This window comes from Halictus rubicundus, chromosome 4, assembly GCF_050948215.1.
Source record: "Halictus rubicundus isolate RS-2024b chromosome 4, iyHalRubi1_principal, whole genome shotgun sequence".
NCBI lineage: Eukaryota > Metazoa > Arthropoda > Insecta > Hymenoptera > Halictidae > Halictus > Halictus rubicundus.
The window spans coordinates 9,749,663-9,764,542 of NC_135152.1; the positions used below are offsets into that span (position 1 = coordinate 9,749,663).

The window sequence follows — 14,880 nt, forward strand, 5'->3', positions numbered from 1 at the left end:
GATTAGGCGTGAAGAAAATGGAGAATAGAGCACAGAGAAATATTCTAATTCATATTTTCGGCGAGAGCGGAAGGTGTAATGATGGCTGACAGTACGTGAAGGTGACAACGAACGTGACGTAGATCGATAGACAGCGAGTGAGTATGCTCGGCTGGACGAGACGAGAAGTGACGAATATGAAGTGCGTGAGCTAACAGCATGATCGACAGCTACCAGTGATTTTCGAACGTTTTTCATTGCAACCCTTCTCATCTTGTGACATTAAATAATTGCCAGTGATTACCACGAAAAATAATTTATCATTCTACCCGCGTCCTCACCCTACCGATTAGGGCACCCGACGCGTTTACAGCAAGCACGACTTCGCGCGATCGTTTCGGTAAAAATGTGAAACTGGAAAATTTAAAAAAAAAAATTGCATTCAAGTCGTCCAGAAGGTCCAATGAATTGCAAGCGATTTCTTGCGACAATAGTTGCCAGTAACAGTTACCGTAAACAGAAAATTTATAGCAGATGTTCTTATTTCTCATGAAACTTTGGTGGAAATTTCCAAGACCTTTTCAATAAATAAGATGGACAGACTTTGCTCGTTTGCTAATACAAATAGTATCTCAAAATGTAAATGTATTGATAAAAATTCGACAAGCTTGGACGAAAAGCTGAAACACCGTTTCGTGCTGTTTCAAAAAGTTGTGTCCACTTGTAAGTATTTTTTTTATGGCAATGAAAATTTAGTTCTATTTTGCTACGCTGGTGCAAAGTGAGGGTGGATGATTCGTGAGACTTGAATCGCGAGTATTTTGACAGGCTCACCTGCGGGTTCTGTGGAAGTTGACAAAACGATACTGTATTCGGCAGCTCCTTCGTCGTTACGAGCTTCCAGGATGTACTCCTTCTCTGTGTCGGATTTCTGAACGCTGTCGATAGTGAGGATCACACTCCACGCTCCATTTCCCTGTAACAATAAACACGTACACACAGGTTATTTACAATGATTACAGTTTCTGTGTCGAGTTGTAAGGATAAAAAAACTGTACAGATGAATAAAATCCGTCTATTGATCACATTCTATATTGAAACAAATTTGCGGATTTAAAAGGCGTTTTTTTTTAGTCATTTCTAGCCTCCGAGAAATATTCGGAATTTGATACAGTCTCGCACAATTTTCCATTCGTAGAACGCTTCCACGGTATTTTTTTACTGAATTTTTTGGTGGATTTAAAAATATGAATTTGCAAACGGTTCTACAATTCTGATGTTCCTATACCGCGTATACTGGAGGATTACAAAATGTTAGAAGATTATGTTGCACATAAAAGTGTTCGACTATAATGTGAAGAGCCCCCCATTTCATGCATTATACACGGTGTCGTGCGAACGCGTTTAATTCCTAGGGAGATTATTTTACAGAACCAGTCAGCGTTGCAAACCAGGCGTCTGTAAATATCGGTATCGATTTCCCGTGGTACCGATACGTGCATCGAGTTCCATGAATCTAATGTTGCAGCGTTCATTATCGTTATTTTCGAGTTTTACACGTTGTATTCTATTTGCACCGATACATTTGCTTGTATTCCGTTACGCGATTTTAAAATGTACCAGCATTACTCGTTTTTCACGAATTTTAGGACATTTTCGTCGAGAAATTGGGACCTATCGTTGCACATACAACGTAGCGTTGAACCGGCAAAGTGTATGCATAATGCTAAACCTACATACTGCAAATATCCAGTACGAACTCTAGTACACTGTACAGCACAAACCAGTAAATAACACGGTTAAAATAATATTGAAACTAATAAGAAAAATACGTTTCCTGATAAATCATTAAAAATAGAATATCAATATTTTGTTCCCAGTCTCTTCCTTTTACAAATTTCGTTGAATCTTTTAGCAATCGAATGAATGAATGTATTTCTGTACATAATTGAATAAACGAAGGTTTCAAGCAGAACCTGATTTTATACTACAGTATTACCATCGGTGTTGCTAATAATTGTATACATTTGGCTGCTCCCCCTTAAATAAAACCTAGCTTGTCTGTTTGAGAACTAGCTTAGCCGTGGCAATATTTTTGTTCGCGACTACACGATTCGTAGTTGACATTTGCACAGAGATTTCCAAGTGAAATCGAACAAACGCCGACGGGCGAGAGAAGTGTTCGCCTCGCGCGGCTGCGACGACTTTCAATGCCGCGATTTCACAGAAAAAAATGTAGTTATTCTTCACTGTCACTGGGACGACAAGCCGTAGAAGAAAACAAAAACCGTGGCCCGCCCAATTGTGGCGTTTCTATGGCGTTCCCCGCGAACGCTTGCGAAGATCAACAACGTTTTTCGTCGCGCCAGATAAAATGGCTGGCGAAGAAAAATCGTCGCCGTCGTACAAAGGGATACGCAACCGTTCCCGATGACCGTAATTGCGTTTTCATTGAAAACTGGCTCGCATCCGTGAACAGCAGCGCAGAACCGCGATTTTCCGTCGACAAACCGAAACACGCTGCGAAGCTATTCATTCCGGGGCCTAGGCGAGCGGCCTCGAATAGAGGCTTCGGTTGTTTCATTCCCGGGCGATGTTGTTAAACTATGCGGCCCGGGAATAAAGAGCAAATTTTTGGCGTTGTAACGTAACCGCAAAAATTCCGACCCGCTCCGCAACCATTGGAAACTCCCAGCACCGAAAACCACTCATCGTTAATTTCTTGGAAAAATTTTCATTTCGCGTTTGTCGAGATTTTTACGTTTCCTTTGGTGCTATTGTTAGTCTCGTGTTGCTACCTGACTTTGTTAATATGATGAATAATTACTGCTGATTGTTTGCTTCATTCGGAAAAGTATTCATAGACAATTTTACGTAGAAATATGAAATAGTGATAACTTAGGATGAGTTTAATGACAATTAATATAAGTAACAAGCGATCAATTTTATTCCTTGGCGAACATACTTGTTACGCACAGCTGACATTGATAAAAGAGAAAATGAAAATCTATAATAAAAATGTAACAAAGCAAAAAAGGTTAACAGCGAGTTGATGGTTGATCATGTGGCACGGGATGAGAATCTCGTCGATGAACCGAATTGTTTTTACAAAACAATCTGCTTTTGGAAGAGGCACAAACAGTCGAATTATTCCGAGCGATTGCGCCGGGTCGATTTGTAGCGTCCGAATTCCCCGGGGAATTTCATTAGGGCCGTTTGATTAGCAAGAAACTTGCGAGTCACGCGAACGCTTAAAAAATGCTAAGTGCGCCACCGTGCAAACGGCTGCACCGGAATGCTGGGACACCTTTGTCCCCAATACCTTCGTTCTTGATCCCATTTACTTTCCCGGCTGTTCCAATTTGCTCTTTCTCGCAAGTAAGCTCGTCGATTCGCCATTCGCACGGCCATCTTTTGCTGTTATTTTTCGCGACGCATCCGGCGTTCGTCGAACCCCCCTTTATTGTTCATACGTCTCGGAATTTTGTTCCTCGGCATTTTTCATCTCCCGACGATCGTTCGAAGTTTTTCCGAAATACTGTACAGTCTGCTTTTCCGATATTCTATTATGTTTGGTTACCGGAATATCGGAAATCGTTGCCGCTACAATCGCTTTTAACACTCAATGTCAACTGGGACGGGCACTCAGTGTCTGAGGAATTTGACGGCGCTGTATTCCATCGATTGAACGAGACAATCGATAGAACGTTTTATCGATAAAGCGTGTTAGACTTTCTCCAAGCAGCTGGCAATTCGATTCGAAACTTTTCCTTCGGGGCTGCCTGGATTGTGAGGAGCTAAGATTTCAATGCAGTAATATTTTCAAAGATGCTCCGTTTTTATTGCACTCGAGACTGTAACAATTCCATTCGACTTTGAACATTTTCTTTGTATCCGACGCTTTTTCATTCCCTTTTGCCATGTCCGTTCAGCAATTTATTAAATGAAAACAACTGTAGCAGTGTCAAAATAAATGTAATCATGGAACAGTAATTTTTAGCAGCGTCTCAGACTCGCCATTCGTAAATGAAAATCAATTTTGTTTAACAGAATTGGGCCCGATTAGATGGAACTGATTAAAGAATTTCCAAATTCGTTCAAGATGATCGAACAATGGAAACTCTACTAGGTATTGTCGAAGCGTCTTTGCTTCAGGGTTACAATGAGGAGCATTTTCAATTTGTTCGATGTGAAAAATGAAAGACAGGGCAGGACATTTACCAAATCGACGGCGGTGGAGGTCTCGAGCCGGTTGCTTTCGTCGGGGCGACCCTCGGTGATCTTTTCATCGTTCACTCGCCACAAGAAACGTGGCCTTGGGTTCGCATAAACGGTTACGTTCACGATCCCCTGACGTCCAATCACATATCCGAAACGCTCAATGGTTGGCTGCGGCTGCGGGGGATCTGTAAAAGAATTATCCACGCTTAGCGCGTTCTGTTCCACTGAAAATTGTACGAGGATCGTCAACTCCGTTGCCTCTTCAGGTTCGAATAAACATTCACGAATGTGAAAGTTCCAAAAGGTCGTAATAAACTGAGGCGAAACTTTGTCTAAACATTTCCCAAAGAACAGCGATCGTTGAAGGCTCTAAACATTTTTTTTTTGGAGCTTCCCATTTTTTGGAAATTTCAATATTCATTGTTAAAGAGTGATTCAAGCGTTACAGTCTCTTAATAGAAGTTGTACGCTTTAAAAGGGTCGGTGGAACAGTAGACAGTAGGGATAGTAGAATTTTATTTGACAATTAATAAGTAGTAACTGCTTAAGATAACTGAACGCAGACAAAGAATATACTTACAGTACACCTGCAACTGCATAGTGGTTTCCTTGGGCTTGTCAAGGGCAATGTGACTAGCGACGCATCGCAGAACCTTGCCATTGTCAGTCCAGTCCACGCTGCGCGACGCGTTTTGCATTGCCAACGAGTGGTCGTTCACGTTCGAGTCGTAAATCAGCGGCTCGTTGCCGATTGGTTCGTCGTCTGATCAAAGAGAAAAGAAAATATAGAAAATTGCGTGGCTATAACGTGAGAGTACGAATGAAATTTGGAAAAGTCATTACTAAGGAACAGCGAAACGTTAGCTGCAGGTCTTCCACCAGGGGCAGTGCAGCTCACTTCCAGCTTCTCGCCCTTTCTGTAGACCTTCCTACCGTAGGATCCAGGATTCGTGTTCAGTTCAGGCTGGTTCGGTGGTTCTGCAAAATTAGATAGATCATATTACATATCTAGGATTCGTCGCAGTGTCTCCGGAGTAATTAGAAATTGGCGAGCCGGTACTCAAAGGATAACGTCGTCGGAATGTCTGTGTTATCGAGTTAAGCTTAATTTGATTTCTGCACGATAAAGCTGCACAGTATTATCACGTCTTCGATTAGAATGAATGACAAAATTGAAGAAAATAATAATTTTGCACTGCAGTTGTCGTTAACGCAGCCCTTCTTTCCCTATGAAGTTCTACATTCATTTCCCCCGCGGATCGAATGTGCAAATTTTTATTCAGATTCCGCCAGGAACACCCTCGAATCCCGAGGCTGCAACGTCTTCGTCATTTATCTCGATCGACTTTATCCGAAACAGTAATATCCTCTTACAGTCTCTTACTTCTCCTCCCGTAAGCAATTCTCTTAACGAAGATTAATTAGTTCTCGAATTCCCTGACGTGGCCTCCCATAATACTTCTCCCCTAACGGTAGAATACTTTTCCACCAGCAAGAAAATTCCGGAAGCTTTCAAGCTTTTCTACACTACTATCCATAAGTGTCTGCGCGCGTTTCGGTTTCTTCCATTATTTATTTTTACTGTAGGGGAACAACGCGTTCAATCGGGACTTCGAAAATTAAGTTCAAGATCGTTTCAACGCGAGGTGATGAACGAAAAAAAAATTCAATTTCATTCTCTACAGTTTTAAAGTTGTTTAAAACAACAGACATTAGGAGACACCGTATATCAATGCACATTTTATTTTATGATTAATAGTAGCTCTAATCAGTATATAGCAATTACAATATAGAAATAAGTAATTTAAATGACTGCCTCGAAAGTGTCCATAAAGGTCACAAAAAATTGCCAAAAAAGATATTGTTTTAGAAATTACTTTCGTAATCTTCTTATAACTTGTAGACCCTAATAAAGTTCTATTTACTTGAACTGTTCTAATAAAAATTGATTGTCAAGTATGGTACCACCGCCGCGGCGCTCAAAGTGTTGATAAGCAGGCTAGACACCTACCATCGAATCGAACAAATGAAAAGAGCTTTTCAATTTGATCAATTTTCTTTAATGTTTGTTTCGCGGAGCTGATCGATTTGCTAACCGGAAACGCGGAGGAGTTCGCTGTCGGTCACCGGTGACTGACATCTTGGCGAGCGTGTTAATTCAAGTTTAAGGAACACTCACTGGCAACAACGATCCTGACGGACGCCTGCGCCTCCGCCCGGCTGTCAGTGGCCGTCAGAGTGCACTTGAAGATACCGTCGTTGCTCTCCTTGATTTTCTCGATGTGAACCCCGCATTGGCCCTCGTCTGTGCCCGCGCCGTGGTACATGATGCCGTCTTCCGGTGGTTGCCCCTTAGACAATACCATGCCGCCATCTTCGCCAGGTATCTCGACGCGGCATACCTTCAGAGGTCTGCCGACTCTGCACAAAATCTGTAGACTCTCGCCGAGCCGTACCGCCACCTGCCCCTTCGGCTCGATTTCCACGACTAAATTCGACTTCGACGCTGAAAAAAAAAAAGAAACAAACAGATTAAAAGATTTGTCACTTGGAAGGAATGCGGGGAGAGCACGCCTCAAGGCAGGACGAGACTTCAACAATTTCCAAAGGAGAAATTAACCTGCTAGGATAGGCGAGGATAAAATCCAACAAAATCTCGTCGCAATTTTACAGTTTAAAGAAATTCGGACACAATCAGAGAGAAAAAAAAATTGAAACTTCGCGGGATTGTTACTTCGAATGAAATAATCTCGTCGTATCATTAATCTTGCCAACGAGAATCAACTTGGAAACAAAATCTGCATCAAGTGGAAGAGCAGAGAGGATACCAAATATTCGACAAATATGAAAGAAATATTCAACAGCATTGTAAACTCAGGGAACAACGTATCGTAGAAATAATGTCTTTGTGAAATGAGAGGACACCGGCGACGATATATCCGTTCTTTTAGAAACGCGGAATTTTTTAAGAGAAGCGAAATCGCACATTTTTCATATTTTGTAAGCAGGCAGCCGCCCGCGAAGCCGACCCAGTCTTTCCAGAGTTAATCTTGCTTTGCGGGAGGTGAAATTGAATTACCAGACGGAGCGGGGAACTATCATAATTCTTCATAATTCTCGACTTTCTTGTCGCGGGGCTTAGCGAGTTTCCACTTCCGCGGAACATGCTTAAATACGCGTTTTTGATCATGATATGTTTATGCTATACGTCTCCGATTAGATGGGAACTTGTCGCAACGGATTTAAACGTAAATGGAGAACTTTGGATAATTTGATTACTATAGGGTACGCTTAACTGTGAAATGTGGCTTGCCGGCTTCCTTTCAAGAGGCCATAGAGGAACAATTTTAACTCTTTTAGAAATTGTAAATTGAATTGTGCAATGTTTTCTTTTATAGTGGTTGATTAAATTATTATTAAAACCACAGCAGGGAAACCATATTTCTCATCCGCATGACGAATAATATTTCCTGTAGCGTTGCTATTAGTTAGGCTCTAATAATCCGCTTACCCACCGCGTACTTACGAAACTGTTTAAAAAGAATGAACGTAACATATTCTTCTAAATGTCCTCCTCTTGGTCCTCAGCATCAGATATCCGGTATCCGTAAGTAATATTTTTAAGCCGATTGGTTCTTAACGTTTCATACGCCAACCGGAACCACGCTTATCTCGTCAAGGAGTTCGAAGAGAAGCCGATCTCCGAAGGATTGTGGGAAACGTATCCTCGGTAAGTTTTAATCGACAGCCTCTAAAGGCCTCTAAAGAAACGTTCTCGCGAGGGAACAGATCGAAAAACGATTCCCAGGCCGCACGAGAAGAGGAGAACTCCCCCATCCCGTGCAAGATTTATGAGACAAAAAGGGAAGTTGATTAAATCCTATCCTATCCCCTTCATCGCTATCGCCGTGTTCCTGTATTTTCCTTGTTCCGACAAGCGCGCCGCGAAAGTCAACCGACGAACTTTCCAACCCCCCCTTTTCCATTTCTTGCTTTCACCCCACTTCCACGTTTCCGCGTTCCACCGAATATCCCCGGCAATTAGGAGATATCAATATTTTAGTTAACCTCGCTTCCGACTTATCGCCACTCCTCCCAAAGTGAAAATTTAACTGGTCCACGTCGTAATATCTCTACAACAGCGACGAACGATCTCCGGAAAGCTACTACTGAAACTGTAGAGTGTATAAAAAAAAAAAAACAACGTTCGAAAATACTGGAGTTCGATCACCAGTATTTCCAAAAAAAAACATTTAAATTGGCCCTCGAATTTTTGCGAGCACATAAAGTATAACCGAAGCAGTGAGGAAATATTTATACGCACTTCAAAATTGTTGCGTACAGAAATACGAATATATTGCAATATACATAACGGTATAGAAAAGTAAAGGAGTAAAACAAAAAGCAAAATGACTGAAATTTATAGCATTCGTTTTTTTTTTTTTTGAGAAAATATTTGTACGAACTACAAAAATGTGCCACAATAAAATACGTATACGAGAGAAAATAACTGTTAGAGGAAATATGTGTTACAGTCGCTTGTCGGTATTTCCCAAAGCCCCGTATAAGTGTCGCATTTAATCCCAAAAAAAATGGACGATGATTATTGGAAAATTTCTACCCGTGTAATCCACTCGAGGATTAATTTCGGCCCGTTCCGCCGCGGTGGAAATTCGAAACGAGAAAAATAAAACAAAACAAAAAATGCTCTGCTCTCAGGAATTTCCTTCTGGCCTCCACCACTCAGCCGCCCGGTTTTCCGAAACTTTCCGTAATCGTGGTGATGTGTAATGGATAACGAGAACCAGCAGGCGGCGAGCAGTCTGCTTGTACTGTAAATGAACAAAAGTTTCGGCGCAAAAAGCTTTGAAAGTATCGACCAACCCCTCTAGCCGGAGGGTGGGCGAAAGGTGAGAACGTGTACCGGCGTTTTCCATTAATAACTGTATTGTCAAACCGGCGTTCGGCGTTTTCGCGCACGCAGCATGCATTATAAGGGTGTGATTCAGCCTCGGGGCTGCGGAACCGTAGCTTCCCCGGGGCGGTTTGTTCACGGCTTCGCGCTTTTAGCAACAACATCCGTTGTCTCGAAAAATTGAAGTGTATAGTAACACCCTGGAAATCGTGGCGAGCGAACGTTAACAAATGGGACTTCGTATTTCACATATTTAGAACAGTAACTAGCAGACTGTATAAAAAATAAAAATTGTACCGCTTTCGAGGAAGGGGAGTTACATAAAAATTGATTTCTCCTCTTAATAATTTCGTAAACAATGCATGTCACACTCATTTGTTTCTTCTATTCTGTGTTAAAAATATGCAGACGATATTCGGATAAATACTGTACATTCCAATTAGTAGAGTTTGCAGTAAGTACAATTAGCTGTGGAGTAATTTTAGAAGTAGGAGTACAACGTGACAAAGCGGAGAGGCAGAGAGAAATAGGGGGTGGGTGTAAGGGGACGGGGATGAAAAAGCCCACGGGCTTCCAATATTGGTTAGTTGGCGGCTTCACACTTTTAACAACACCATCCGTTATCTTGAGAAACCTACGGGCTCGAAGTTTCCTGGTATTTTAATACCGCTCGATAATTAATTATTCTCTGGTCGTCCGACCGCGCGGGGAATGTTCGAAAATAGCTGAAAGTAATCCTGTAATGGCCGGATCTAAATCCGGACTTTCAATGCGGTCTTTTCGCGCGCGCACTTAAATCAGAAGCTTCGTCCAAAGTGCGTCGAGATGTTATGCGAATTTCGCAATTTCTGTATTATACTGAAAATCGTTTTTTCTTGTTAGCGTTGTCGGACCTGTTTCGCAGCTATCGGCGACCGCGTTGCGCCGGTATTGCGTGTGTGCTGTCTACTTATGCGTTACAGAACTCAAGATCGTATTTACATTACCTAACTAACGTTGAAGTTCCTGTTCCTGGTACATGGCGCGAGAATGGGGAACTTCTTGCACGCGATTGTTCCATAATTGATTAACGCGAAACGCAATGAGATACATTATTCTGACGCGCGCGATGCGAGGTGCGTCCCGTACCACTGATACTCGTCCCCGTTTATTTATTTTTACTGCAGATTCGTTGGCGCACCGAAATCGAAGGATTTACATAATTTTAGACGAAGAATCGAAATGTTCAGACACACTGCGGAACATTTCTTATGCCCATGGTCTTGTCTAAATTAATGTTTAAATTCTTCTTCTAAAATTTTTTTTAATGCATTGGCGTCACACCATTTTTCGAGCTCATCCTAAAATCAATGGAACGAGTCACTGTTGCATAAAGCCGAATTGAAAACAAAATATTTTGAAGTTATTCTACATTATGAAATAGAGAACGGTACGGGTTGACCAACCATAATATTAGAAAATGCAGATTTTCAATTTCCTTTGATTCGGTCCGTAACTAAATTTGTACGATAAATAGAAAGATCGGAGTCAACCGTCGACCCATGTTTTTCAAAATTATAAAGAAATATATAACTCGCGTGATTTTGATTGTTTTTGTTTTTAAAAAATCACCCGCGTACTTCGGATTGCGGTTTATACGTGTGCAAAATCCCTACGGAAAAGGTTCAATAGATTTTTCCGGAAAAAATTCGGAAAAATTCGTGGAAAAGCGGCCTCGAAAACTAGGATAGGCGATTAATTCGTGTCCGAGGTATCAGGCCAGAGAGATTCTGTTCCGCAGGCGGTGGTGAAATTTCGTTAGAAGGTGGCATCAATCTCGAACGAGCTGGAAACACCGCTTCTCACCGGGCCGAACGCGCTCGATCACGCGCACGACGCCATTATGATAATGCACCCGAAGAAATATGATAAACCGGGCGTGGCTCGGGTAACGATTATCATATTTCATCTGACACGGTTTTTAACGCATCGAATAATAACTAGTCGCGGATTGTATCGGCGGTTCTTGCCGGCGGCGTCCTCGCATCTCGCATCTCGAACGGATCGTATGGTTGATGAATGGGCTGTCCGCTGTCCGCGAGTTTTTCCGCCGGAATAAATAGAATAAATACCCCGAAGAGGTTTTTCCACGGCGGCAAAGTGACCCGGCATCCTGCCTCAAATATTTGTATTCTTACTTTCTTTTTTAAACACCTCCGTCGACTAACGGAAAGTGATCAGCAGACTACGGATCTTTATGCAACTTACAATTTTCGAAAGATCAAGGAAAGTAAGAAAAAAGTCTTTCATCGAATAAAAGTAGTAATTTTTCTTCCCTTCGTGGAGATCAAGTTTCTTGCATATTAAAAATTCGTTTATGCCATAAACGCATAAAGATCAAATGTCTAGTACCTAATTAGTGTTGCGTTTATATATTATCCTCGAGGCAGGGGTCCAATTATAGCATAGAATAACAGTAAAATTAATTTCCTGCACAGAGTAAAGAATTCGAGACCGAAGCATAAAAAATAAATGACCAAGCTTATCGCGAGTTTATTTCACGATCGTACGATTGTTAATTCAATTTTTGGTTCGAGTGAAAAACTAAAGCCTCAAAACAAATATATCCGGCACATCCGAGGATTAATTTCTCCCGGGTGCAACAAATATTAATTTCCTTCATTCGGATTAAGAAATAACGTTTATGTTGTGTTCGCTTTCTCATTACACGTTTCGCTGCGCACACGATACTCTCGTCAGCGACATAACCATGTCTAATTTTTTAGACTCAATGTTTTAAAGTTACATCGACACTTTAAAATCTTTCGATCGCGAACGTATTACGCCGACGACAACGTCCCGTAATTATATTGACGTTGCCGTGTCAGTAAATTATACATTAATGCATCCCGCATGAATAATGAAGCACGAAGCCACCGCTGTTGAAGAAACTGCCGTGAATATTTGTTGCCGCGAATATTTCGTTTTAATTTATTTAAGGCTCGTAATTAAATCCCGGCACGAATCCGCTCGTGACTGCGATCGTTCTTTCCCCTCCCCCCTCTTTTTTTCGCCTTGGACGGAACAAGGAGGCGTCTTCATTTTCGCTCGGTGAAAGAGCTCGCTAAACGATTTCCTTAGGAGAAAAAGAAGTCTTCTAGACGCTGATTGTCTCGGCTGGATCCTTAACCTGGCCTGGTAAATGAAAATCCGTGATCTTCACTCTCATTTACTTCTATCTCTCGCAGTTATTAATACTTTTTAACGAAGCGCTCGAAAAATACCTTTGTTGCACGAGGCCTGAATGCAAAAGCCCTCCGGACGATGAGAGTATAGTAATTATAAAACAACTGTCGGTTACGTCTCTTTCGAGCAACCTGGTAGCACTTGGACGCGAAGCGCGTTGAAGACGGTGTAGTTGTAAGACGAAGTTAAGGGAACAATGATGCATGATTAAAAAATGAGCAGGTACAATTTGAAACAGAAGAAAGATCGAAAGAATTTAAAAATAGCGACATACAGTGTTTCCTCTATATACGTCGCCAAGGCCTGGAGGATAAACGTCGCGAAATTATCCCCACCACCGCGGGGTATATCCAGTGAGGGACCAAGTAACTCGAGAGACCTCGGTCGCCGTAAGGTCGCGTGGATCAAAGAATAGTATCTCCTAGCCGATATATGTCCGAAAAATGTTAATAAAAGTCGTCGATATTATATCGAGCGTCGTCTCGAGATTGTTAAGAGAAGAGCTCAACTTTTACACGTAAGTCTATACGTAACGAATCGATACTTTAAGAAAGCAGTCGATCGTTCCGACTTCCGGTTAAATAAGCGAAATTTCCGAGCGAGGGAAAATCGGATTTTTTCCGCTATTTTTCGCAATTGATTCGAGTTCACGGGGCGCGGTGTCGTTTCGAAATCCGTCACCGTCAGCGGCGAGCTTTTTATCAAGTTATAATCGTATTAGGGAAATGCAAACGCGTCCGAGATTCTCATTGGCTGGTCGCAAGGGTCTGCTGGTCGGCCGATCGTAAACCCATAAATCCCATTTGATTTTCCGGCCGTCAATTTGTTACACGGCTGACGTCGCGATCTAATTTGAAGCGGTGTGCCTCCCGTGGCCCCCACATGACTGCCGCGGAGGACGCCTCGCATTCCGAAAACCGCAGCAACAGATGCGATGATTTGTGGACAGCGGCCGTGCATCGTTGAGCCCGTAAGGTTGATGCACCTTGCACGCTGGCGATGTTGCGGCCAGCGGCAACATGGTGTCTGCAGTTGAAATTTCACGGAACCGACCCCACGGTGGTCGAAAGTCGACAAAACGCGGAAAAAAGCCGAAATTTCAATTTAAAAATCAATCAGATCTAAGATATACATTCCCAAATATTCAGACTATATTTTTACACAAAGACAAGTTAGCATATAGGCTTTTGTCAGAGAGCTCTGAACACAGAGGCAAATTCACGTTTTAATCGTTTACTGTAAATCCGAATCGAGAAAACAATTGGAAAATATATGAGCCTGTAATCGCACTACAATCTATAAAGAAGAGATACTCAATTTAATTCGAAAGATTGTATCATGCGAGGAACAAAAATTTGAATATCTCTTACAGGGTCATATCGTCCGAACACCTTATGCTTGATCTTAAAAAATATATTTCTTTCGTTAAAGAACTGATCGTCTATAAGTACAATCAACGTTCACATCGTTTTCTGGTTAAATATTCCCTTGCTTTTCTTTCTCGTACAGTGTTGTATCGTTTAAAGGTAATTAGCATACGAACGTTCAAAAAATCACATTTTTAGATGTAAATGGATTTCTTAATTCTGTTCAGAATATATGCTTGAATTCTTGAAGGAGTACGTTCACCTGATTACGCGGAGTAAGTACGAGAAATCGTTATTCTCCGCAAACGTTCCACGAAACAAAAAAACAAAGAAAAAACCTACATTTTCCTGTATTTTTACTTAGGTATTTTCCCGCGGCGACGTAAAGCCTGGAAATGACACCGAGTTCTCGGGATTCTTCGACACGGTGATCCAACCCGCGGACGACGACCCTTAAATTCTACTTTTCCGGGTGACATAATAACGCGGCCAGATAATCTCGGTTATACGAAATGAAATCTACCCGTGGCGCTGCAGCTACATACTATTTCCCACTGATTTCCAATTTTCGCTATCGTGCTTCTCCCTCTGGCGAATGTGGGTCGCCGGTAATATAAAATGAAATACAGTAGAATAAAAGGGTGAAAATAATATAAAGGGCGACGGCGGAATAAAGGGGAGAACGTAAAAGGGATTGTTCAAACACAGGTCACAAAGGAACTGAGAAATCGGCGGAGGGATAAAAGAACCTGGTAATCGATCCATTTTCGTAGAACACTGCAGACTATTTTCAGAACGATTAGTTAACAACAATAACTTGTCGGTTGCATATAATTTTTATTCTGCGTCTTAGGTGTTCCTCTCTGGAACCATTTCAGCAGATCGAAAGTAACACGTCGATTCGTCGCTCTGTTTCGAACAGTAGCCATTCGTTTTTGTCGTAAATGCATAAACTCTGCAGTCTATATGTCACGAGCAGGATCGTCTCAGGACTGTGTTGCAACCTAAAAAATTAATCTCAGTCGTTGTGTCATGTTTCTAGCATTTTTTAACAAAAATGAATGCTCCAATTTTGACGTTGAACGCGCAGAAAATATTTGTCTGATTAGAAAAGGCAATTTGGAGTTCAGGAAAGACGGGGCCGGGAAAAATATGAGAATGAGAAGATACTTC

At 41.8% G+C, this 14,880-nt stretch overlaps 1 protein-coding gene across 3 annotated transcripts in view; it reads right to left on the bottom strand.

The window, feature by feature from the left end:
* Fas3 (fasciclin 3) overlaps window positions 1-14,880 on the bottom strand; it is a 478,993-nt gene that overhangs the window by 26,984 nt on the left and 437,129 nt on the right. For all 3 annotated transcript variants that reach the window (XM_076786622.1, XM_076786621.1, XM_076786623.1), the window contains exons 2-6: window positions 6,380-6,706; window positions 5,044-5,178; window positions 4,781-4,963; window positions 4,201-4,385; window positions 814-955 (exon numbers count right to left, since the gene is read on the bottom strand). In XM_076786622.1, the coding sequence (XP_076642737.1) occupies window positions 814-955; window positions 4,201-4,385; window positions 4,781-4,963; window positions 5,044-5,178; window positions 6,380-6,706 (972 nt within the window). The remainder of the gene's footprint in view (window positions 1-813; window positions 956-4,200; window positions 4,386-4,780; window positions 4,964-5,043; window positions 5,179-6,379; window positions 6,707-14,880) is intronic.